Source organism: Hypomesus nipponensis, chromosome 2, assembly GCF_054491055.1.
Source record: "Hypomesus nipponensis isolate SF chromosome 2, ASM5449105v1, whole genome shotgun sequence".
NCBI classification, from domain to species: Eukaryota; Metazoa; Chordata; class Actinopteri; order Osmeriformes; family Osmeridae; genus Hypomesus; species Hypomesus nipponensis.
Window position 1 is genome coordinate 8,041,250 of NC_140362.1, and position 27,799 is coordinate 8,069,048.

The following is a 27,799-nucleotide window of genomic DNA, read 5'->3' on the forward strand; positions in this document are numbered from 1 at the left end:
GTGCGTCTTGCCAAGCCCGCGCGTGTGTCAAGGGAAGACCTATGGGTAATAGTGGGCCATTTGTGGTGTGGTAGTTACTCTTGGTCTATACTATCAATGTTTCAGGATTTTTATAACTTTTTACCATTGTATACAAAATCGGAAAAGCAATACCAACAAGATCCACATGGGCTTTTTGTTAAAGTGTTTCTTTGCCTATACTATCTATGTTTCAGGATTTTGAGACCTTTTTACCATTGCATACAAAATCGGAAATGCAATACCATCAAGAGCCACATGGGCCTTTTTTTCAAGCCAATAAGTGAAGGGAGGGGGCTTGGTGAGCCTATCCATTCCAGAAAGCCTTGTATATTTGTGCTTTTTGGCGTGGCCTGTAGCGCCACCTATGGGTAATGGTGGGCCATTTGTGGTGTGGTAGTTACTCTTGGTCTATACTATCAATGTTTCAGGATTTTTATAACTTTTTACCATTGCATACAAAATCGGAAATGCAATACCAACAAGATCCACATGGGCTTTTGTTAAAGTGTTTCTCGGCCTACACTATCAATGTTTCAGGATTTGAGACCTTTTTACCATTGCATACAAAATCGGAAATGCAATACCATCAAGAGCCACATGGGCCTTTGCTAAAGACCAAGGAATGAGTGGGGGCTTGGTCAGCCCACACTCTCCTGAAATGTTGCGTGTGCGTCTTGGCCGCGCGTGTGTCAAGGGAAGGCTGAGTGTGTGTGAGATTTTGGAGCACGCGCGGGGAGGAGCAAGGGAGACATTCATTGGAAATTTGCCTAGAAATTAGCCAAGCAAGCATGTTTCAAATATTCACCAAAAATCGACCTTTCATCTTACAGTCAACTTTTTCACAGATTTGTGTTATGAACATTCTCAAGAGTTTTCATATGAACTTGTGATTGAATCAGAGTATCAGTTTTTGAATGGCTGATGTGTAAAGCATAATTTTAGCGTTAGCGATAAGTTCAATTTGCTTTATATCAATCATTTTTTGAGATATGAATTTGCCTTTGCACATGGTAACATGTTGTAGTGTCTTCCTCCGATCTACCAAGTTTAGTGTTGATATCTCAAAGATTTGCTGAGACATGACTTCACATCCTGTTTTGCGGCTTTTCTGATGAATTTGATTGGCTGTACCGGACAGACGGTTATGAGGATCAAAATTCCTTTGATAACTTTTGTGAGGCTTGGTCTGAAGATCATCTCTGGTGATTTTGAAGAAGATATGACAAAAATTGTAGGAGGAGTAGGCTTTCAAAGGTTTTTGATAAAACCGGAAATGGCGGGAAATCTATATAACCGGAAATTAACGCCATGGTGTGCGTTGAACTCGGCTTGATCCAGGGAATCCAATGGTACCTCATTTTTGAAAATGAGTCATACGGTTCAAAAGTTGCGTGTGTAAACACAAGTCCAACTTTGACCCATTGGTGGCGCTAGAGTGGTCTAATGGGAGACATGAAACTTGGTGTAGGTATAGAAGAAACTGTCCTTAATGAGTGTGCCAAATTTCACAAAAAGTTGTCGATGGGGTCTAGGGGCTGCCATTGACTCCCATGGTACAAGAATTACAAATAATAAAACCACCAATAACAATAGGTTTCCTCCTTACGGAGGAATCCTAAATATAACTGCAAGCAGTAATGGCGGATTCCTCCAAACATTGTGAACCATTGAATTTTTTTTATTCTTGACAAATTGTAACTGTATAGAAAAATCAATGCTGCTGACTTACCAAGGGGATACCAAATCTGACCAATTCCAAATATAGCTGCAAGCAGCAATGAGGTGGCCAAGCAGTCAAATAACCCAGAAAACATTTTAGACATCCTCAGAAGAGGGTAACAAGTACACGCAGCAAGTTTGGTGTGAATCCATCAAAGATTTGCTGAGATACAACCCAACTTCCTGTTTGCTGGCTTAACGGCACATTTTGATTGCCTGTACCGGAAAAACGGTTTCGAAAATCAGAAAACCATGTGTTAGCTTTTGTGAGGCTTGGTCTGAAGATAATCTCTGCTAAATTTGGTGAAGATTTGACAACATGTGTAGGAGGAGTACAGAAAAAACGTTTTTCATTGAATTCAAAATGGCGGCCGCATAAATTCGGCTATTCTCACAAATTATTATGAGTCACACACGGGATGTCCCAAGATATCATGAGACAAAGGAATCACTCAATAAAGGCAAACAAATCAATAGTTATTGGCTAAAACACATTTTTGCTACCTGCGGCCACGCCCAGTGATCACATGACATCAAATTGTCTAGATATCCCCAGAAGAGGGTTCCGAGTCATCATACCAAGTTTGGTGTTGATATCTTGAAGATTTGCTGAGATATGACTTCACTTCCTGTTTGGCTGCTTTTCTGCTGAATTTGATTGGCTGTACCGGACAAACAGTTGTGAGGATCACAATTCTAATCAAAAACTTTTGTGAGGCTTGGTCTGAAGATCATCTCTGGTCATTTTGAAGAAGTTTTGACAAAAATTGTAGGAGGAGTAGGCTTTCAAAGGTTTTTGATAAAACCGGAAATAGCGGAAAATCTATATAACCGGAAATTGACGTCATAGGGTGCGTTGAACTCGGCTTGATCCAGGGAATCCAGTGGTACCTCATTTTTGAAAATGGGTCATACGGTTCAAAAGTTACGTGTGTAAACACAAGTCCAACTTTGACCAGTTGGTGGCGCTAGAGTGCTCCAATGAGAGACATGAAACTTGGTGAATATAAAGAGGGGACTGTGCTTAATAAGTGTGCCAAATTTCACAACTTTTTACCATACGGTTCTAGGGGCTGCCATAGACTCCAATGACAGAAGAAGTGTAATAATAATAAATATAACTGCAAGCAGTAATGGCGGATTCCTCCAAACATTGTGAACCATTGATTTTTTTTAATTCTTGACAAATTGTAACTGTATAGAAAAATCAATGCTGCTGACTTAACAAGGGGATACCAAATCTGACCAATTCCAAATCTAGCTGCAAGCAGCAATGAGGTGGCCAAGCAGTCAAATAACCCAGAAAACATTTTAGACATCCTCAGAAGAGGGTAACAAGTACACGCAGCAAGTTTGGTGTGAATCCATCAAAGATTTGCTGAGATACAACCCAACTTCCTGTTTGCTGGCTTAACGGCACTTTTTGATTGCCTGTACCGGAAAAACGGTTTCGAAAATCAGAAAACCATGTGTTAGCTTTAGTGAGGCTTGGTCTGAAGATAATCTCTGCTAAATTTGGTGAAGATTTGACAACATGTGTAGGAGGAGTACAGAAAAAACGTTTTTCAATGAATTCAAAATGGCGGCCGCATAAATTCGGCTATTATCACAAATTATTATGAGTCACACACGGGATGTCCCAAGATATCATGAGACAAAGGAATCACTCAATAAAGGCAAACAAATCAATAGTTATTGGCCAAAACACATTTTTGCTTCCTGCGGCCACGCCCAGTGATCACATGACACCAAATTGTCTAGATATCCTCAGAAGAGGGTTCCGAGTCATCATACCAAGTTTGGTGTTGATATCTTGAAGATTTGCTGAGATATGACTTCACTTCCTGTTTGGCTGCTTTTCTGCTGAATTTGATTGGCTGTACCGGACAAACAGTTGTGAGGATCACAATTCTAATCGATAACTTTTGTGAGGCTTGGTCTGAAGATCATCTCTGGTCATTTTGAAGAAGTTTTGACAAAAATTGTAGGAGGAGTAGGCTTTCAAAGGTTTTTGATAAAACCGGAAATAGCGGAAAATCTATATAACCGGAAATTGACGTCATAGGGTGCGTTGAACTCGGCTTGATCCAGGGAATCCAATGGTACCTCATTTGTGAAAATCGGTCATACGGTTCAAAAGTTGCATGTGTAAACACAAGTCCAACTTTGACCCATTGGTGGCGCTAGAGTGGTCTAATGGGAGACATGAAACTTGGTGTAAGTATAGAAGTAACTGTCCTTAATGAGTGTGCCAAATTTTACAAAAAGTTGTCGAAGGGGTCTAGGGGCTGCCATTGACTCCCATGGCACTAGAATAAAAAAAAAAAGAATAAAACTAACAATAACAATAGGTTTCCTCCTTACGGAGGAATCCTAATAAGAAAAGGTAGAAACACTTAAGTGGCTTCGCCGCTTCGCGGCTTGGCCACCAATAAATATAGCTGCAAGCAGCAATGTGGTGGCCAAGCAGTCAAATGACCCATAAAACACTTTAGAAATCCTCAGAACAGGGTTCCGAGGGCATGCAGCAAGTTTGGTGTGAATCCATCAAAGATTTGCTGAGATATGACCCAACTAACTGTTTGCTGGCTTAATTGCACATTTTGACTCCCTGTACCGGGCAAACGGTTCTGAAAATCAAAAAATCATGTGAAGCTCTTTGTGAGGCTTGGTCTGAAGATACTCTCTGCCAAATTTGGTGAAGATTGGACCACATGTGTAGGAGGAGTAAAGAAAAAACGTTTTTCAATGAATTCAAAATGGCGGCCGGATCAATTCGGCTATTATCAAAAGTTATCATGTATCACATAGGGGATGTCCCAACATATCATGAGACAAAGGAATCACTTAATAAAAGCAAACAAATCAACAGTTATTGGCCAAAACACATTTTTGCTTCCTGCGGCCACGCCCATTGATCACATGACACCAAATTAATTGGACAGCCTCAGAAGAGGGTTCCGAGTCATCATATTAAGTTTGGTGTTGATTTCTCAAAGATTAGCTGAGATATGACCCAACTTCCTGTTTGGTTGCTTTGTTGCCGATTTTGATTGGCTGTACCGGACAAACGGTTTTGAAAATCAAATATCCTTTGATAACTTCTGTGAGGGTTGGTCTGATGATAATGTGTGCCAATTCTGGGGAAGATTTGAAAAAAATAAAAGTAGTTGAAGCGAAAAAAGGTGTTTCCTTAAAATTCAAAATGGTGGAAAATCTATATAACCGGAAATTGACGTCATAGGGTGTGTTGAACTTGTCTTGATCCAGGGAATCCAATGGTACCTCATTTTTGAAAATTGCTCCAATGAGAGACATGAAACTTGGTGAATATAAAGAGGGGACTGTGCTTAATAAGTGTGCCAAATTTCACAACTTTTTACCATACGGTTCTAGGGGCTGCCATAGACTCCAATGACAGAAGAAGTGTAATAATAATAATAAGAAAAGGTAGAATCACTTATGTGGCTTCGCCGCTTCGCGGCTTGGCCACCAATAATAAGAAAAGGTAGAATCACTTATGTGGCTTCGCAGCTTCGCTGCTTGGCCCCTAAATATAGCTGCAAGCAGCAATGGAGGGGCCAAGCAGTCCAGAGCAGGACATGGCCTCCATAGCACTCGCGCAACAATTAAGTCACAATAACCTGTTGCACTCATGCAACACACTTAGTTTGGTTGAAATATCTGTTTGCGTTCCAACGTACTGAGTGTTCAAAGTGTTTTTTTCTGGTATAACACCACAGGCCTCCTCTGCTCCTCGTGGGAACGATGGAACCCAAGTTTGGTGACAATCGCACAAATGGTTGCTGAGTTGCGGTCTCACGTGTCTTTTGCGGCTTCGCTGCCGCCTTTGATCGGCTCTACCGAACAAACGGTTTTGAAAATGGAAAATCCATCTTACATCTTTTTGAAGCTTGGTCTGAAGATCATCTGTGCCAAATTTTGTAAACATCAGACAAAATTTGGGGCGTGTAAAAGGTTTTTACACTTTTCCATTATATCCAAAATGGCGGCCGCGTCAATTCTGTTGTTATGAAATATTATCGATGGTCAAGCTTTATAACTCATAAGACATCAACAGACAAAGAAATTACTTTATTAAGGTAAACACTTAAATAGTTATTAGCCAAAACACGTTTATGCTTCCAACCACGCCCCTTTTTAGTCAAATGACACAATATTTGGAGGACATCCTCAGAATAAGGTTCCGAGTAGGCATACCAAATTTGGTGTCACTGTCTCAAAGAACTGCTGAGATATTACTTCATTTCCTGTTTGGTGGCTTTCCTGATGACTTTGATTGGCTGTCACGGACAAACGGTTGTGGGGATCAAAATGTTCTACCATAACTTTTGTGCAGCTTAGTCTGAAGATCATCTCTGGTAATTTTTAAGAAGATTTTACAAAAATTGTAGGAGGAGTAGGCTTTCAAAGGTTTTTGATAAAACGGGAAATAGCGGACACTCTATATAACCGGGAATTGACGCCATGGTGTGCATTAAACTCGGCTTGATCCACGGAATCCAACGGTATCTCATTTTTGAAAATGGGTCATACGGTTCAAAAGTTGCGTGTGTAAACATAAGTCCAACTTTGACCCGTTGGTGGCGCTAGAGTGCCCAAGTATGGGACATGAAACTTTGTGAATTGGACCAGGGGACTGTCCCCAATGAGTGTGCCAAATGTCAAAACTTTCGACCATGTGCTTATGGGGGCTGCCATAGACATCCAGTCCTAAGAATAATAATAATAATAATAAATATAACTGCAAGCAGTAATGGCGGATTCCTCCAAACACTGCGAACCATTGAATTTTTTTTATTTTTGACAAATTGTAACTGTATAGAAAAATGTATGCTGCAGAATTACCAATGGCATACCAAATCTGAAATGCAATACCATCAAGATCCACAAGGGCCTTTATTTCAAGCCAGTAAGTGAAGGAAGGGGGCTTGGTGAGCTTATCCATTCCAGAAAGCCTTGTATCTTTATGCATTAAGGCGTGGCCTGTAGCGCCACCTATGGGTAATGGTGGACCATTTGTGGTGTGGTAGTTACTCTTGGCCTATACTATTAATGTTTCAGGATTTTAAAAACTTTTTACCATTGCATATAAAATCGGAAATGCAATACCAACAGGATCCACATGGGCTTTGGGTAAAGTGTGGTAGTTACTCTTGGCCTGTACTGTCAATGTGTCAGGATTTGGAGACCTTTTTACTATTGCATACAAAGTAGGAAATGCAATGACACCAAGGTCCTCAAGGGCCTATGCTGATATTCAAGGAATGAGTGGGGGCTTGGTCAGCCCACACAGTCCTGATATGTTGCGTGTGTGTCTTGCCAAGCCCGCGCGTGTCAAGGGAAGAATGAGTGTCTGAGAATTTGGAGCATGCGCGGGGAGGAGCAGGGGACACATTTCATTGTAAATTTCCCTAGAAATTAGCCAAGCATGCATGTTTCAAAGATTCACCAAAAATCGACCTTTCATCTTAGAGTCAACTTTTTCTCAGATTTGTGTACTAAACATTCTCAAGAGTCTTCATATGAACTTGTTTGACTGGCTTACGTGTAAAGCATTGCGAACCATTGAAAAATGTATATTCTTGACAAATTGTAACTGTATAGAAAAATCAATGCTGCAGAATTTCCAATGGGATACCAAATCTGAAATGCAATAACATCAACATCCACAAGGGCCTTTATTTCAAGCCAAGAAGTGAAGCGCTTTAATCTTCACAAGAAGTGAAGTGCTTTGTGCTTTAGGGCGTGGCCTGTAGCGACACCTATTGGTAATGGTGGGCCATTTGTGGTGTGGTAGTTACTCTTGGCCTATACTATCAATGTTTCAGGATGTTTTTAACTTTTTACCATTGCATACAAAATCGGAAATGCAATACCAACAAGATCCACATGGGCTTTTGTTAAAGTGTTGTTGTTACTCTTGGCCTTTACTATCAATGTTTCAGGATTTGGATAACTTTTTACCATGGCAAACAAAATCTGAAATGCAATACCATCAAGATCCACATGGCCTTTGCAAAAGACCAAGGAACACTCTCCTGAAATGTTGCGTGTGCGTCTTGCCAAGCCCGCGCGTGTGTCAAGGGAAGACCTATGGGTAATAGTGGGCCATTTGTGGTGTGGTAGTTACTCTTGGTCTATACTATCAATGTTTCAGGATTTTTATAACTTTTTACCATTGTATACAAAATCGGAAAAGCAATACCAACAAGATCCACATGGGCTTTTTGTTAAAGTGTTTCTTTGCCTATACTATCTATGTTTCAGGATTTTGAGACCTTTTTACCATTGCATACAAAATCGGAAATGCAATACCATCAAGAGCCACATGGGCCTTTTTTTCAAGCCAATAAGTGAAGGGAGGGGGCTTGGTGAGCCTATCCATTCCAGAAAGCCTTGTATATTTGTGCTTTTTGGCGTGGCCTGTAGCGCCACCTATGGGTAATGGTGGGCCATTTGTGGTGTGGTAGTTACTCTTGGTCTATACTATCAATGTTTCAGGATTTTTATAACTTTTTACCATTGCATACAAAATCGGAAATGCAATACCAACAAGATCCACATGGGCTTTTGTTAAAGTGTTTCTCGGCCTACACTATCAATGTTTCAGGATTTGAGACCTTTTTACCATTGCATACAAAATCGGAAATGCAATACCATCAAGAGCCACATGGGCCTTTGCTAAAGACCAAGGAATGAGTGGGGGCTTGGTCAGCCCACACTCTCCTGAAATGTTGCGTGTGCGTCTTGGCCGCGCGTGTGTCAAGGGAAGGCTGAGTGTGTGTGAGATTTTGGAGCACGCGCGGGGAGGAGCAAGGGAGACATTCATTGGAAATTTGCCTAGAAATTAGCCAAGCAAGCATGTTTCAAATATTCACCAAAAATCGACCTTTCATCTTACAGTCAACTTTTTCACAGATTTGTGTTATGAACATTCTCAAGAGTTTTCATATGAACTTGTGATTGAATCAGAGTATCAGTTTTTGAATGGCTGATGTGTAAAGCATAATTTTAGCGTTAGCGATAAGTTCAATTTGCTTTATATCAATCATTTTTTGAGATATGAATTTGCCTTTGCACATGGTAACATGTTGTAGTGTCTTCCTCCGATCTACCAAGTTTAGTGTTGATATCTCAAAGATTTGCTGAGACATGACTTCACATCCTGTTTTGCGGCTTTTCTGATGAATTTGATTGGCTGTACCGGACAGACGGTTATGAGGATCAAAATTCCTTTGATAACTTTTGTGAGGCTTGGTCTGAAGATCATCTCTGGTGATTTTGAAGAAGATATGACAAAAATTGTAGGAGGAGTAGGCTTTCAAAGGTTTTTGATAAAACCGGAAATGGCGGGAAATCTATATAACCGGAAATTAACGCCATGGTGTGCGTTGAACTCGGCTTGATCCAGGGAATCCAATGGTACCTCATTTTTGAAAATGAGTCATACGGTTCAAAAGTTGCATGTGTAAACACAAGTCCAACTTTGACCCATTGGTGGCGCTAGAGTGGTCTAATGGGAGACATGAAACTTGGTGTAGGTATAGAAGAAACTGTCCTTAATGAGTGTGCCAAATTTCACAAAAAGTTGTCGATGGGGTCTAGGGGCTGCCATTGACTCCCATGGTACAAGAATTACAAATAATAAAACCACCAATAACAATAGGTTTCCTCCTTACGGAGGAATCCTAATAATAAATATAGCTGCAAGCAGCAATGGAGGGGCCAAGCAGTCCAGAGCAGGACATGGCCTCCATAGCACTTGCGCAACAATTAAGTCACAATAACCTGTTGCACTCATTGCAACACACCAATTTTGGTTGAAATATCTGTTTGCGTTCCAAAGTACTGAGTGTTCAAACTGTTTTTTTACTGTTATAACACCACAGGCCTCCTCTGCCCCTCGTGGGAACGATGGAACCCAAGTTTGGTGACAATCGCACAAATGGTTGCTGAGTTACGGTCTCACGTGTCTTTTGCGGCTTCGCTGCCGCCTTTGATCGGCTCTACCGAACAAACGGTTTTGAAAATGGAAAATCCATCTTAAACCTTTTTGAAGCTTGGTCTGAAGATCATCTGTGCCAAATTTTGTAAACATCGGACAAAATTTGGGGCGTGTAAAAGGTTTTTACACTTTTCCATTAAATCCAAAATGGCGGCCGCGTCAATTCTGTTGTTATGAAATATTATCGATGGTCAAGCTTGATAACTCATAAGACATCAACAGACAAAGAAATTACTTTATTAAGGTAAACACTTAAATAGTTATTAGCCAAAACACGTTTATGCTTCCGGCCACGCCCCCTTTTAGTCACATGACACAATATTTGGAGGACATCCTCAGAATAAGATTCCGAGTAGGCATACCAAATTTGGTGTCACTGTCTCAAAGAACTGCTGAGATATTACTTCATTTCCTGTGTGGTGGCTTTCCTGATGACTTTGATTGGCTGTCACGGACAAACCGTTGTGGGGATCAAAATGCTCTACCATAACTTTTGTGCGGCTTAGTCTGAAGATCATCTCTGGTAATTTTTAAGAAGATTTGACAAAAATTGTAGGAGGAGTAGGCTTTCAAAGGTTTTTGATAAAACCGGAAATAGCGGACACTCTATATAACCGGAAATTGACGCCATGGTGTGCATTGAACTCGGCTTGATCCACGGAATCCAACGGTATCTCATTTTTGAAAATGGGTCATACGGTTCAAAAGTTGCGTGTGTAAACATAAGTCCAACTTTGACCCGTTGGTGGCGCTAGAGTGCCCAAGTATGGGACATGAAACTTTGTGAATTGGACCAGGGGACTGTCCCCAATGAGTGTGCCAAATTTCAAAACTTTCGACCATGCGCTTATGGGGGCTGCCATAGACACCCAGTCCTAAGAATAATAATAAATATAACTGCAAGCAGTAATGGCGGATTCCTCCAAACACTGCAAACCATTGAACAATGTTTATTCTTGACAAATTGTAACTGTATAGAAGAATGTATGCTGCAGAATTACCAATGGCATACCAAATCTGAAATGCAATACCATCAAGATCCACAAGGGCCTTTATTTCAAGCCAGTAAGTGAAGGAAGGGGGCTTGGTGAGCTTATCCATTCCAGAAAGCCTTGTATCTTTATGCATTAAGGCGTGGCCTGTAGCGCCACCTATGGGTAATGGTGGGCCATTTGTGGTGTGGTAGTTACTCTTGGCCTATACTATTAATGTTTCAGGATTTTAAAAACTTTTTACCACTGCATATAAAATCGAAAATGCAATACCAACAGGATCCACATGGGCTTTGGGTAAAGTGTGGTAGTTACTCTTGGCCTGTACTGTCAATGTGTCAGGATTTGGAGACCTTTTTACTATTGCATACAAAGTAGGAAATGCAATGACACCAAGGTCCTCAAGGGCCTATGCTGATATTCAAGGAATGAGTTGGGGCTTGGTCAGCCCACACAGTCCTGATATGTTGCGTGTATGTCTTGCCAAGCCCGCGCGTGTCAAGGGAAGAATGAGTGTGTGAGAATTTGGAGCATGCGCGGGGAGGAGCAGGGGACACATTTCATTGTAAATTTCCCTAGAAATTAGCCAAGCATGCATGTTTCAAAGATTCACCAAAAATCGACCTTTCATCTTAGAGTCAACTTTTTCTCAGATTTGTGTACTAAACATTCTCAAGAGTCTTCATATGAACTTGTTTGACTGGCTTACATGTAAAGCATTGCGAACCATTGAAAAATGTATATTCTTGACAAATTGTAACTGTATAGAAAAATCAATGCTGCAGAATTTCCAATGGGATACCAAATCTGAAATGCAATAACATCAAGATCCACAAGGGCCTTTATTTCAAGCCAAGAAGTGAAGTGCTTTAATCTTCACAAGAAGTGAAGTGCTTTGTGCTTTAAGGCGTGGCCTGTAGCGACACCTATTGGTAATGGTGGGCCATTTGTGGTGTGGTAGTTACTCTTGGCCTATACTGTCAATGTTTCAGGATGTTTTTAACTTTTTACCATTGCATACAAAATCGGAAAAATATACCAACAATATCCACATGGGCTTTTGTTAAAGTGTTGTTGTTACTGTTGGCCTTTACTATCAATGTTTCAGGATTTGGAGAACTTTTTACCATGGCAAACAAAATCTGAAATGCAATACCATCAAGATCCACAAGGCCTTTGCAAAAGACCAAGGAATGAGTGGGGGCTTGGTAAGCCCACACTCTCCTGAAATGTTGCGTGTGCGTCTTGCCAAGCCCGCGCGTGTGTCAAGGGAAGACCTATGGGTAATAGTGGGCCATTTGTGGTGTGGTAGTTACTCTTGGTCTATACTATCAATGTTTCAGGATTTTTATAACTTTTTACCATTGTATACAAAATCGGAAAAGCAATACCAACAAGATCCACATGGGCTTTTTGTTAAAGTGTTTCTTTGCCTATACTATCTATGTTTCAGGATTTTGAGACCTTTTTACCATTGCATACAAAATCGGAAATGCAATACCATCAAGATCCACATGGGCCTTTTTTCAAGCCAATACGTGAAGGGAGGGGGCTTGGTGAACCTATCCATTCCAGAAAGCCTTGTATCTTTGTGCTTTTGGGCGTGGCCTATAGCGCCACCTATGGGTAATGGTGGGCCATTTGAGGTGTGGTATTTACTGTTGGTCTATACTATCAATGTTTCAGGATTTGAGACCTTTTTACCATTGCATACAAAATCGGAAATGCAATACCATCAAGAGCCACATGGGCCTTTGCTAAAGACCAAGGAATGAGTGGGGGCTTGGTCAGCCCACACTCTCCTGAAATGTTGCGTGTGCGTCTTGGCCGCGCGTGTGTCAAGGGAAGGCTGAGTGTGTGTGAGATTTTGGAGCACGCGCGGGGAGGAGCAGGGGAGACATTCATTGGAAATTTGCCTAGAAATTAGCCAAGCAAGCATGTTTCAAATATTCACCAAAAATCGACCTTTCATCTTACAGTCAACTTTTTCACAGATTTGTGTTATGAACATTCTCAAGAGTCTTCATATGAACTTGTGATTGAATCAGAGTATCAGTTTTTGACTGGCTGATGTGCAAAGCATTATTTTAGCGTTAGCGATAAGTTCAATTTGATTTATATCAATCATTTTTAGAGATATGAATTTGCCTTTGCACATGGTAATATGTTGTAGTGTCTTCCTCCGATCTACCAAGTTTAGTGTTGATATCTCAAAGATTTGCTGAGACATGACTTCACATCCTGTTTGGCGGCTTTTCTGATGAATTTGATTGGCTGTACCGGACAGACGGTTATGAGGATCAAAATTCCTTTGATAACTTTTGTGAGGCTTGGTTTGAAGATCATCTCTGGTGATTTTGAAGAATATATGACAAAAATTGTAGGAGGAGTAGGCTTTCAAAGGTTTTTGATAAAACCGGAAATGGCGGGAAATCTATATAACCGGAAATTAACGCCATGGTGTGCGTTGAACTCGGCTTGATCCAGGGAATCCAATGGTACCTCATTTTTGAAAATTAGTCATACGGTTCAAAAGTTGCGTGTGTAAACACAAGTCCAACTTTGACCCATTGGTGGCGCTAGAGTGGTGTAATGGGAGACATGAAACTTGGTGTAGGTATAGAAGAAACTGTCCTTAATGAGTGTGCCAAATTTCACAAAAAGTTGTCGATGGGGTCTAGGGGCTGCCATTGACTCCCATGGTACAAGAATTACAAATAATAAAACCACCAATAACAATAGGTTTCCTCCTTACGGAGGAATCCTAATAATACTAACAATAACAATAGGTGCCTCGCAGCTTCGCTGCTTGGCCCCTAATAATAAATATAGCTGCAAGCAGCAATGGAGGGCCCAAGCAGTCCAGAGCAGGACATGGCCTCCATAGCACTTGCGCAACAATTAAGTCACAATAACCTGTTGCACTCATTGCAACACACCAAGTTTGGTTGAAATATCTGTTTGCATTCCAAAGTACTGAGTGTTCAAACTGTTTTTTTTCTGGTATAACACCACAGGCCTCCTCTGCCCCTTGTGGGAACGATGGAACCCAAGTTTGGTGACAACCGCACAAATGGTTGCTGAGTTATGCTCTCACGTGTCTTTTGCGGCTTCGCTGCCGCCTTTGATCGGCTCTACCAAACAAACGGTTTTGAAAATGGAAAATCCATCTGACACCTTTTTGAAGCTTGGTCTGAAGATCATCTGTGCCAAATTTTGTAAACATTGGACAAGATTTGGGGCGTGTAAAAGGTTTTTACACTTTTCCATTAAATCCAAAATGGTGGCCGCGTCAATTCGGTTGTTATGAAATATTATCGATGGTCAAGCACAATATCTCACAAGACATCAACAGACAAATAAATTACTTTATTAAGGTAAACACTTCAACATTTATTAGCCAAAACACGTTTATGCTTCCGGCCACGCCCCCTTTTACTCACATGACACAAGTTTTGGAGGACATACTCAGAATAAGGTTCCGAGTAGGCATACCAAATTTGGTGTCACTGTCTCAAAGAACTGCTGAGATATTACTTCATTTCCTGTTTGGTGGCTTTCCTGATGACTTTGATTGGCTGTCACGGACAAACGGTTGTGGGGATCAAAATGTCTGAAGATCATCTCTGGTAATTTTTAAGAAGATTTGACAAAAATTGTAGGAGGAGTAGGCTTTCAAATGTTTTTGATAAAACCGAGATTTGGACAAATTGAACTCCCTACACAAGAACTTTCATGGTGCTGGAGAGTCCACTACCGATCTCATCATGAGGATGGTTTGTGGCAGGATAGCTGGTGGTGTAGCTATATTGTGGAACATCAAACATGACCCAAGGGTAATGGTGGTGCGGCTTAACGTTGACTGGGCTACTGGGTTGGAGTTTAATCATAATGTAAAGAAATTTACTATTTTGAATGTGTACACACCATATGAATCCTATGACCATGAGGATGAATTTCATAACAGTTTAGCTTTTATTCAGTCCTTCATAGAGGACAATAGTTCATGTTGTGTCTATGTCATGGGTGATTTTAATGCTGACATGTCAGATAAGTGTTTATTCGCACAACATCTGCAGCAGTTCTGTAATGAAACTAAATTAATTATATCAAGCGTTATTGCCTGATACAAGTTTTACCTATGTAAGTGAAGCGTGGCACACAACTTCCTGGCTAGACCATATTGTGACCACAGCCGATGCTCATGACTCACTGGAAAGTATAGATATGTGTTATGGGCTGGCCACCACTGATCACATTCCAGTTGCTGTGCTGCTAAATGTTGAGAATGTACCCTTGTTGGCCAACAAGGGTAATGCTGCTCCCTCAAGAAAACTGGACTGGTCAAAATTGACCAAAGAGGTTATGCACAGATATTCTCTATTAACTGACAGCTTACTTAGTGATGTTGAATTGCCTAGGGATGCCTTAATGTGCACGGATATGAACTGCAAGGATAAACATCTTGCTGAAGAGCTCAGTGCCATGTATGATGATATTGTCAAATGTCTTTATGCTTCCAGTGAACCTTTTATTAGTCATAAGAGTGAGGTCCCTAACACAAGGCCTGGCTGGAATGAGTTTGTGTCTGAGCAACATGCTGCTGCTAGAGAAGCCTTCAGAGTCTGGTCAGAGGCAGGCAGACCCAGACAGGGAGTGCTGCTTGATAACAAAAAACTCACAAATGCTAGATTTAAATATGCACTTGTTTTATTATGTGAAATGAAAACACAATGAGAGCAGACTCGCTGGCCAGAAAGATGCAGAATAACAATCTTACTGACTTCTGGTCAAGATCATAAATAATAACAGAACTCCACTCCCTTCTGATATCAAGGGGGTCAGTTGTCCAGAGAAGATTGCTGATCTATGGCATGAGCACTACAGTAAACTATTTAATTGTGTTAAAAGTAACACAGTGAGAATTGATAATGAATATAAAGGTATCTCTGCAGACTTGATAGTTAGATCAGTAGATATTTATGATGCCATCCACATGCTAGACAACAACAAAGCTTGTGTTATGGATTGCATTTCTGCAGAGCATCTAAAAAATTCCAGTTATAGACGCAGTCCATTACTAGCCATGTGTCTCACTGGAATTATGGTTCATGGTGTTCTACCAAACTCTATTATGTCAGTACTGTTAGTGCCTGTTGTTAAAGATAAGGCTGGTAAACTGAACAGCATAGACATCTATCGACCCATTGCATAGGCCAGTATCTCGTCTAAAGTGTTTGAGAGAATTATTTTATTGACATTGGAAATGTATATTCTGACTGCAGACAATCAGTTGGGTTTTAAAAGAAAACATGGTACCGATCTCTGTATCTATGCTCTGAAGGAGATTGTCTTTAGGTACACAAGTCTTAATTCATCTGTATTTTTATCCCTATGTCATGAAAAACAGTTTATGAAGCTGCTAGCGAGAGGTGTCCCTAAACCTCTTGTGAGGATTTTGGTGTTCTGGTATGCCAATCAAACTTTTCATGTTAAATGGGACAATGTTGTATCAGCTCCTTTCCATGTTGGTAACGGAGTTCGACAAGGAGGAATTTTATCTCCCTTTTTGTTTAATGTGTATATGGACGACTTATCAAGCCAGCTGAATAAGACAAATACAGGCTGTCTTGTTGGTGAATCTATGGTCAATCATCTGATGTACGCAGATGATCTGGTCCAACTCAGCCTGTTAGAACAGACGCTGAGGGTGTGCTCTCAGTATGGCATAGATCATGATATAAAATATAATGCAAAGAAAAGCCACATAATGATAGTCAGAAGTAATCAGGACAGGAAATTAACCTTCCCTACCTTTTATTTATCTGGCAGTCCCCTTGGTGTTTGTGAGGAAATAAAATATCTGGGCCATGTCCTTTCTGACGATTGGACAGATGACAACCATGGGCATAGATTTAGGGGGGGACGCTAGTACTTGTCCCCACCAACATTTGAAAATGACAAAATTGACCCCACCAATATTTTAGCGAATTGTGCTGCTATTTGGATCGATTCCGACGGCCAGGACGCGACAGTACAAGAAACGGCATAATTTGATTGGCTGAAAATCCAAAGGGGAATGTTATCTGACATGCGACACGCACGGGAAGAAGCACATGCTACTTTGCTTGCTTGCACTGTCAGTTGCGCACAAGCTAGCGGGTGTGTCGGCGACAACTGTACAGCTAAGTTACCAGGGCTGTCTGCCAACAATACATACATAAAAGTCAGGCTAAACAACTAGCCACACTAGCAGTGGTAGTGACCAGGCTTTCAAATGCAGATTCTACTGTGGAAAAAGTATTAATAGTAGCTTTCCAACGATGTTTCATATGTATAGCAGTCTAAAAAATATATTTGTTAGAATTCAGTGCGTCCTGCCTGCTGCCTGTCTGCAGGTCCTGGCTGTACATTCTCTGGGCTTTCAGGAGGGGTATTGAAAGCCCCCAACATTGCCCTTTTCTGTTTTTTTCTTCTATTCTGTTCCCTCCACTTCTTTCTTAGCTGTCTCTGGTCTCTTTCATTTAAGACTTTAATTCACTTCTTCCTCCCTCCTTCTACATGTCGCCTCCATCTCTGCTGCTCACTCTCTAGGTACATCTGCCTCCTCTCTTGGTTTTTCTCTCTTGGTCTGCGTCCCGGCGGGCACGGAATCGTCTTTGTCTTTCTGCATTACTTAATGGAGCCATGATAATCTGCAAATTGTTGAATGTCATTATTCTTTATAATATACTATAACAATATATATATGATATAAATTATATAAACAATGAATTTTAACATTTAAATGGCAACAAGAACCACTCTACCACTCCCTTTACCACCCCGTAACAATATAAAATGTTACGGGGTGGTATGTTACGGGGTGGTAAATTTCACCTTAAAATGGCTGCAGCTCACCATGTGGTCAACAAGCTGAGCTAGCAACTACGCTAATCAGACAAAAATATAATTTTCTTTACATTACAAGTGGATTTTTTTTTTACAGTTTCCCTATCTATTATGCGTTACGGGGCAGTAAGGCTAAGCTTGACGGACCCTGTCTAACATATAAAAACAGCAAATAAATAATGTCAAATAATGTAACCTAGCATCTGTAACTAATCTCTAAGGTTAGGAGTCTAGCCTGGGACAAATTCACAGTTGATGGACGGTCACTGCATTGCTAGACAGGTGCTGGAAAAACTGTTGGCAATGTGAATAAGTTAACACTGTTGGTTATTCAAATATAATGAATCATTATTTGATTATTAATGTCCAAATAACACTGTATACAATATGGCAGGAGGGTTAAACTTGCTAGCCATAGCATAGGCTACAAAATGAATGAACCATTTTGTATGCAGGAATGACAGCATGAAAACACTCCAGATGTAGAGCAGGTTGAGGAAACAGCATCAGGGCTTAAGGTGAGGTTTATGATAATAAAACATTTTGTTGTTCAGCATTACAGTCTCATCATCACAGTCTCTTTTTCTTGAGAGTGCATATTTTAGATTATACAGTAATACTAGCTCTTTAGGGATAGTATACAGAATGGCATCTTGATTTGCGCTCGGGGGGGGGGGGGGGGCGTTGTTAGGATAATTTCTCAAGGAATGCACAGTCGTCGGATTCAAAGTATGTACAATGTTTTAATGCTTGCCAGCAAGGAGACAAAGTCTGATCGCAATACAAAGTTTGTCTACTAGCATGTTGTGCTAGCAGAACTATTTCAACAAACCCGCTCTTGACCATCATTGGTTAACACAAAGGCATGCAAATGTCCCATGGCTCTTCTTCATTGGCCCTCTTTGCATAGACCTGGCGTGCGTGTGCGTGCGTGTTTACAACATCAACCCTGATTGAAACACAACAACAGAATCTCCGGTCCTGGGGTCGTAAAAGCTCCTTCACATAGGTGTCAACAAATGGACACCAGACCTGGCGTCTCCACCTACAGTTCTAGTCACACAGTATCTCCTTAAAACAACCAAAACCCCCAACATCCTCCAGTCCTAACAAATGCTCACCCTTCCCCCAGGGTAATAAGAAAGCCTAGAGGTTACCTTAGGGGGCTCTGTTATCTGCTGACAAAGAATGCTAAACATCTGTATACTGCCGTGCAAAGGCAAAAGTCCTAACTTTAATTTTGTCAAAAATTATTTTTTTCCATTTTCGGAACAGTTAAGGTCTGCTTTATCATATGGCCAAATATCTTAAATGAACTTGTCTGTTTTTCAGAGAAAATAAGGTTGTTGTCTTCACCGTACCTTCCGAAAGCCTGCTTTGGCTTTAGAAATCCAATGCAGAATGCCGTAACATCAGTTACGGTTCTTTGCCTTTGTTTTGCGGCACTCAAAAACGTTCAAATGGTGTTACGGTTTCAATTGAACTAATACGTAACCTAGCAACAATAAACACATCTAGCATTAGCTTAGCCTACTCGCTGGCATTCAACACCAAACATCCCAAACATGAGTCGTTTGTAAGTATCTTACCCTGGCAGTTAAATCAAAAACACTCTTGTCTTGTGAATCTTGTGACAGGTATCCACGTGTATGTTACATTGGCTTATAAAATACAGAGTTTATATCGTGATAAGCAACTAAGTTAGCGAAGAAACGGAAGTTACTGTATTTTGCCTTGGCATGACCACTTACGATAGACTATGGTATACTACTGTAACTTCAAAATATGGGTCAAAAGTGCAGTTTAAGATCAACAATTAAAAAAATGTCTAGTTTAGATAATGTGTAAATCACTAAAACATCAAACTGCTAGATTTCCAGTGTTCTATCTAAAATGCATTTGGCAGGACAACTACTTTGAAAGTGCAAATACTTTGAAGTTGTTTTTCTCAGTTCTACACTTTGGCGAGTTACGGTCTTTTGGCTTTGTAGGGCAGTATTGTTCAGTATAAAACAATTTCCCCGACAGGCGTTGATGGGTGGATGTCCCCACCAAGTCTGAGACCAAACCTACGCCCTTGATGACAACGATATATATCGACAGCGCTGTATAATATATTCTCAGGCCATTAAGTTATTAAGCAAGTTTTCTATGTGCTCAGATTCAGTTAAATGTTCCCTGTTTAGAACCTACATAACACCATTGTACACTGCTCATTTGTGGTCTATGTACAGGAAAAGGAGTATACAGATACTGAAAGTAGCCTACAATGATGCTTTTAGATTGCTACTTAATGTGCCTAGGTGGCATAGTGCTAGTCAGTTGTTTGTGTCTAAGCACTTACCAACCTGTAAGGCACTCTTGAGACAACTGATGTATGGTTTCATGTGTTGACTGGACAAGTCTGAGAACTGAATGGTAGAGGCTCCGGTCAACCCTCTAAGGAGCTGCTATCGATTTACTTGGAACTTCGTCGTCATCGTCGTCATCTGCCGCTTGTCCGGGGATCGGGTCGCGGGGGCAACGACCTAAGCAGGGAGGCCCAGGCTTCCCTCTCCCCGGCCACTTCCACCACCTCTTCCTGGGGGACCCCGAGGCGTTCTCAGGCCATCCGAGTGACATAGTCCCTCCAGCGTGTCCTGGGTCAAAATCATGAAATGATCATGAAAATTCACATTTTAAATTGTAATTCAAATTGTCATATTGATGTTGCATTCACTTCATAAATTATGAGGCATTGCGCCCTTGACACAAAAGTAGATAAACTGCTTTTCTAAGTAAAAAGTAATATCGCAAATCAGCAATATTGGGGGTGCCATATGGCCCTTTATTTACTCCTTGGTATCGGATCAATACCACATTTTGCAGTATAGCACACCCCTAGCAGCTGCAGAGTGAGGCGATAGAGGATGCCTCTAGATCGAAGAGAGCTTGATCGACTGGTTGAGCCTGCCTGGTGTGTAATACTGTTCATTCACCAATCAGAGGCTTAAACCCGCCCCCTGACTTGATGACGCAGACGACGGATTTATTTTGCTGCAGCAAGTTAGACCGTGGATAAATGTAAGGATAAATAAATAAATGTAAGGATAAATAAATAAATGTAAGTATAAATAAATGTGTACACATTAAAACGTATGTATATATATATTTATATACACAAAAACATGTAACATTTATACATTTAGTGTCTAATTTAATTTGTAAATTATATATTTTGTATGTCAATTAGGCATTTCAATATATAATTAGTTATTTGTTTAAGCTTTGTGTTATATTATTTATTTATCCAAGTTATTATTTATTTAGTTTTAGCCCCTATAATCCTCCATACCCTGCATCCCGTTTTGCTTGGTTCTTAACCCATTGTGTGAACCTAAAACTGCTACAGTGATGAACTGACGCTCACATTGTACTTCAAACAAAAGCTCTCTTATACACACCCACACACTAAGTGAAGACATTATTGGTAACACTTGCTTTTTATTCGATATTATTATCTGTTAAGAGTTATACAATGTCGCCCCCTATCATTCGTTTGCTTCGGCCAGACCAACAGACTCCTCCTTCGCCATTTTTGACTGTAAACATCCTGCTCATTTAAAAGGACACTGAGCGGGAGGAAGGCAACTGGCGCCATCTTGGTTGTATTAATGAGTACGACAAGCGAGAATTGGCAGGGTGAAATAACATAAACATTTATATTTAATTTGGGGGTCAAATAGGTGAGTTGAGATTGTACTGCATCGTTTATGAATCGGTGCGTGTTTTTTTGTTCTATATTTACAACATGAACTGTTAAGTTTTACAAATCATGGCCTCCACGCCACTGAATAGACAGCCTATCGACAACGGTAGCTCGAGTTGCGGCGCAAAAAAATGTTTACAGTAACTAATAAGCTAGCTAGGTAGTTAGCACGCGCGTTTTTAATGTCTCGTTAAATATGTTGCCAGTATAACGCATTTGCTTACTATGGTAGCTTTGTGTATATACGTATAAGTTATCCGTTTATTGCAGTACTTGCTTGTTGGCCAGCGAGTTATTCATAATTATTTGCGAAACCATTTTTTGCAAGACAGCTAGTCTACCTAGCTGGTGCTACCTCGCTAAAAGGCTATCTAGCTAGCCCTGGCTAGCTGACTCTAAAGTAGTAAGGTAGTTTGCTCATCTCTCGACATCGATATATTTAACTAGTTAACTACAACAGGACTAGTTCGTGGACAATAACAACGGTTCTCATAGTATGCTTTAGATTTGCGCACATTGACGTTTGGAACTGCCCATGGCTGCTCAGACAATATAACTAGAGCTAATGGTAGCATAGATGGCTGGCAAAATCTCGGAGTGATGCGCTTGTTCACTTATTAACACGTTTATACTGATCCATTAGCTAGCTTGCTTTATGCCCAACTATCTAGAATCCCATTATTTAGTAGGGTACTTTCTACATGGCATTTCCAATCATGAAATGTGCCGGGAATGCATTGTTTTTCATCAAAACGGCTGCTATCAAATACTTGAAGTTCAAATTCTATGTATTGGCTGATTTTGATCATTGTCTTGGATCGAAGCCATATGCCTTATCTCTTGCAGACATTTAATTTACTTCTGTTTTTCTGCACAATCTTTACCCTAGGCGGAGTAGCCCCCTTGTGTGAGATCCACGAACAGGGGTAATGTTCTACGCCCACTTTGTCCTCAGCAAAAGGGGGCCGCTGGCCAAGATCTGGCTGGCGGCCCACTGGGACAAGAAGCTGACCAAAGCTCACGTGTTTGAATGCAACCTTGAGAGCAGTGTGGAGAGCATCATCTCACCCAAGGTATGGGAAGAACCGTGAAACATTTTTTATATACAAATGAGTACTAAATTATGAAAAAAAAGTGAAATCCGATTAAAAATGAAATTATATGTTCTTAGGTGAAAATGGCTCTGCGCACATCTGGTCACCTGTTGCTGGGGGTGGTTAGAATCTACCACAGGAAGGCCAAGTATCTGCTAGCCGATTGTAATGAGGCCTTCATCAAGATCAAAATGGCCTTCCGTCCAGGCAAGACACCGGGGCCATGGGCCAGTATTAGATCTCTATTCCTAGTTACCGTTTATATCTGGGTACAACTTCTGAAGGGAGATAGTGATGGCTTGGGCTGAAAGTTGAATCTGGAAATATGTTTCGATGATGGGCTTAAGTACCCAGTATATTGTTGTCTGAACATTGCCTCTGTATTTTAGGTGTGGTCGATTTGCCAGAGGAGAACAGGGAGGCAGCCTACAATGCCATCACCTTGCCAGAAGAGTTCCATGACTTTGATCAACCACTACCTGATCTTGAGTAAGACATCTAAGTAACACCTAAAACATTTTGAGTTTGTGTGTGTGACAATTAGAGATCTAATGATCGATGGTCCTCGCAGTGACATAGATGTGGCCCAGCAGTTCACCCTCAACCAGAGTCGAGTGGAGGAGATTACCATGAGGGAGGATGTGGGGAACCTCAGTCTGATGCAAGATAATGACTTTGGTAAGTGGATGAGACATCGCTGGCTGTCTCCCTTGGCCTTCACTAACCCTACAAAAACGAATACTACAAACAACAGTTTAACCTTTTTTGTTTTTGAGCTTGAGGTTATTTGCAAACGTGTCCTAAACCAACTTGGTTAACCCTTCGCAGCTGACTTTGGTATGGATGACCGGGAGATGATGAGAGTGGAGGGCGCCTTTGAGGAGGACATCATCCACGGTTCCACCGCCTCCAATCTGCTCCTCGAAACGGAACCTGGCCCAGCCCACCTGCCTGACAAGTCAAACCACATGGAGTATGATGACTTCGGAGACAATACAATGGGCAACAGCGACGGAGGGATGCTAGGTACGACAGCCACCAGCTTCTATACAGTATGATTCACCCACCGACCTTGCATGGTAAACAATTGAATCTATGTATTAAAGTGACCCACAGCATGCACATTCAGACTTTCATATTTTTTAGGGTTCGTACAAGGTGCTTGAAGTGTTTCGGCTTTTTGAAATTTAAGTCCTTGAAAACCCTTAAACAATCATCTTAAAGGGCCAATTGATTGCAAAACCGATTTAACCTTGTCATAGTTGAATAACGACAGTTCGTGGGTAAAATGAACACACAGTGAACCTAAAAGTCCATTGACACCTCCTTCCCAAGCAAATCTCAAAAGGAAAAAATTAGCTTTTCAACAAAGCCACCAGACTGTCGTCAGTCCGGGGACCGCCTTTTTTGGCTCTGGTGTATCTTTGTCAAGCCCCAAAATTTACATCGAGACCAGCCCGAGGTAGTGTAGATCTCCAATACTCTTTTAGCAGCGCGCTGCTCTGTGTAGGGTACTTCTAAAGAATTACAAAGAGGAACGTTTTGAATTATAACAAGGATACTGAAAATTGTCGTAAATGCTGTGTTCCAAGGAGCCAAACATTCGACACATGGCTGCTGTTTGTCTATGAGAAGATCGTGCCAAGTTCAACACTCAATTACTCATTTGAACAATTTCAAGCAGGATTTACTAAGAAACTAAACCTGAAAAGAAGTTCCGACCGTATGCTCATTGCAACCGCAAGCTGTAAGTACAGTATGATTTTGTCGCTAACAGTTATTAGGAATGCAAACGTCCCCTGTACCTAGCATAGGTAGAATGCTAAATACATTTCTAAACACGTAAACATACTTTACTTAGTAAATGACTCAAGCTAGACGAGCTGTAGTCGGCATTAGAAGGGACGCTTCCGGAAAAATAGCCAGAAAACGAATAGCAGTCTGGCCTATTGCTAACGCCTGTCTAGATAATCTATTTGTAATCATACTATAATCATACTACAGCTTGCGGCTGTGATGAACGTAAGGTCAGAACGCACCTCTTTTCAGCAACAGCTTCATAGCAAATCATGCTTTACATTGTCCCAGGTTTTCAAAACTGTCCTTGAAAAGGTTCGCGCAAATGTGTCGAGGGTCGAACTGCACAGGGATCTTCTGCGCTACGGTATAGACAAACATCAGCCATGTTAGCATGTCATCTGCTTTTTATTAACGTTGATTTGCAAGGAATGCAAGAACAGCGAGGTAGCGAAAACAGACTGTGTGCATGTAAACTAGTTTCGCTGGCTAACGCAAGAGCATAGGTAGAATGTGTGATGATTTAGCCTAGTTTATTGGCAATGGGGCTAATGTTGTTTCATGTTCCTGACTGTGTTTCAGTCAAATAAATAACCTGTGTTATGTAAATCTACAATTTACGATGCATGATTGTCCAAATCTTTGTCAGGTAATTTTTCAGCAAGATATCTAGAGCTAGCACTAGCTAACTGAAGCTGAGTTAAATCACAATATAGTTTGGTTGCTAAGCTTAAAAGTTTTACCCACCTAAGTCAATCCAGTTTGCTTCGACAACATAAGTGTAAACCACTAACGTTATCATTTCAAATGATATGTAGTCAATCTGTTGAAAACAGTGTTGTGTAGACACAATAGATTTATTTGCGCGTTTTCATTTCAAGTTTCCACCTTTGGTGTTTCAGTGAGTGCTGTTGGCCATGTTCCGTTTTTGCTCCCTAGCTTCACTCGTTGAAAACCAACCAATCAGCGCGCAGCTCATCTAAATATTAATGAGCATACTATAAAAGGAGAAAAGCTAGTGTTTATCTCCTTTTATCCCGGGAAAATTTCTGAGGATCAATCAGGGGGCATAGACCAGCACCTGGGCCATTTTCAACCCAACCAATGTTACATACCCTATTCGAAGACCTTAAGAAACAGTGTGAAATACAAAAAAAAAAAAAATGTGAATTGCCTCTTTGATGATGTGCTTGAATTATTTAAAGACAATATGAATTTACAAAGTAATTTTGAAGTTTGTCTTTTCACTTAACATGAATGCCTCAGCCCTCATTCTGATGTCACTCACCTGGAGCACACGTGCACACATTTGGAGGGGCTATTTCCAAACATGAAAACAGCCCCCCGCCGCAGTCACTTTCTTTCTCATACAAGCTCAAAAAAGCAACAACTATGTAACAGACTGGACATAACGTAGATACGTTAGCCTGCTGCTGCTACATAGGCTAGTACTTAGGCCGAATCCCAATACTCCCCCTTAGCCCTTGGCCCTCGAAACTGAGGGTAAGGGCTACATATCTCTAAGAAATGGGACGCCACTTGGTTACAGGTACGTCATCTAGCACGTATCAATATCTCCAAATCAAATCGTGTTATGCCCTGATATTAAACGAAATTCGCTGCTAATGGAGTTTACTTAAAACTGTAGACATGCTCGTCAGAGAAATGCGGGACTGTTGTGCAATTCAGCACTGTAACATTAGCGTACCAAACTAGCGTTTTTTTTTTGTTGAAACATTTCAATTAAGAAAATGGTTGCAATTATACAGTGAGGAAAATAAGTATTTGAACACCCTGCTATTTTGCAAGTTCTCCCACTTAGAAATCATGGAGGGGTCTGAAATTGTCATCGTAGGTGCATGTCCACTGTGAAAGACTTAATAAAAAAAATAAAAAACCTGTTGGTCTGCCTTTAAAATGTCCACCTCCACTACATTTATTTTCCTAAATTAGATACACCGGTTTGAGGTCTTTAGCTGCATAAAGACACCTGTCCACCCCATACAATCAGTAAGAATCCAACTACTAACATGGCCAAGACCAAAGAGCTGTCCAAAGACACTAGACAAAATTGTACACCTCCACAAGGCTGGAAAGGGCTGCGGGGAAATTGCCAAGCAGCTTGGTGAAAAAAGATCCACTGTTGGAGCAATCATTAGAAAATGGAAGAAGCTAAACATGACTGTCAAATCTCCCTCGGACTGGGGCTCCATGCAAGATCTCACCTTGTGGGGTCTCAATGATCCTAAGGAAGGTGAGAAATCAGCCCAGAACTACACGGGAGGAGCTGGTCAATGACCTGAAAAGAGCTGGGACCACCGTTTCCAAGGTTACTGTTGGTAATACACTGAGACATGGTTTGAAATCATGCACGGCACGGAAAGTTCCCCTGCTTAAACCAGCACGTGTCCAGGCATGTCTTAAGTTTGCCAATGACCATTTCGATGATTCAGAGGAGTCATGGGAGAAGGTCATGTGGTCAGATGAGACCAAAATAGAACTTGAATTTGGGGTCATAATTCCACTAAACACCATCCCTACTGTGAAGCATGGGGGTGGTAGCACCATGCATTGGGGGTGTTTTTCCTGCACATTGGACAAGGCGACTGCACTGTATTAAGGAGAGGATGACCGGGGCCATGTATTGCAAGATTTTGGGGAACAACCTCCTTCCCTCAGTTAGAGCATTGAAGATGGGTCGAGGCTGGGTTTTCCAACATGACAATGACCCAAAGCACACAGCCAGGATAACCAAGGAGTGGCTCCGTAAGAAGCATATCAAGGTTCTGGCGTGGCCTAGCCAGTCTCCAGACCTAAACCCAGTAGAGAATCTTTGGAGGGAGCTCAAACTCTGTTTTTCAGCGACAGGCCGGAAACCTGACTGATCTAGAGAAGATCTGTGTGGAGGAGTGGGCCAAAATCCCTCCTGCAGTGTGTGCAAACCTGGTGAAAGACAACAGGAAACGTTTGACCTCTGTAATTGCAAACAAAGGGTACTGTACCAAATATTAACATTGACTTTCTCAGGTGTTCAAATACTTGCATATCATACAAATAAATAGTTTAAAAAGTGGACATACACCTACGATGACAATTTCAGACCCCTCCATGATTTGTAAGTGGGAGATCTTGCAAACTAGCAGGGTGTCCTCACTGTATATGTTCAGGACTGTTTATAACGCAAAACAAGACTGTCATAATTTTTTAATCAATTAATTAAGCCAAAAATATTACATTTATTGGACTCTCTGGATGATCTGGCCGCCATTGTTGCCGGTCGCGCAGTATTCACATAGCCCTTGGTTTCAAGTAAACTAAGGGGAAGGGGGAGTATTGGGATTTGGCCTTAGCTTTGGTTCATGTAATGTAGCATGATTATACGTATAAGGTAGCACGTTGTGATGCAAATGTTACAAGATCATGCTGCACATTATTCGAGACACAAGTGGATATATTTTTTTTTACTTTCACGGCATTTGTCGTTATCTCCATTACTACAAAAAGTCAA

The 27,799-nt window shown here is 41.0% G+C and overlaps 1 protein-coding gene across 3 annotated transcripts in view; it reads left to right on the forward strand.

Annotated features, from left to right (window-relative positions):
• Positions 1–27,799, forward strand: part of LOC146300646 (double-strand-break repair protein rad21 homolog A-like) — an 83,335-nt gene that overhangs the window by 41,663 nt on the left and 13,873 nt on the right. The window contains exons 1-6 of one of the 3 annotated variants that reach the window (XM_084704117.1): positions 19,155–19,228; positions 22,290–22,473; positions 22,572–22,701; positions 22,884–22,983; positions 23,066–23,172; positions 23,323–23,520. In XM_084704117.1, coding sequence (XP_084560243.1) covers positions 22,330–22,473; positions 22,572–22,701; positions 22,884–22,983; positions 23,066–23,172; positions 23,323–23,520 — 679 coding nt within the window. In that variant the 5' untranslated portion in view covers positions 19,155–19,228; positions 22,290–22,329. Of the gene's footprint in view, positions 1–19,154; positions 19,229–21,220; positions 21,378–22,289; positions 22,474–22,571; positions 22,702–22,883; positions 22,984–23,065; positions 23,173–23,322; positions 23,521–27,799 lie in introns of those variants that run through there. The other 2 variants (XM_084704109.1, XM_084704125.1) reach the window with 2 other exon arrangements.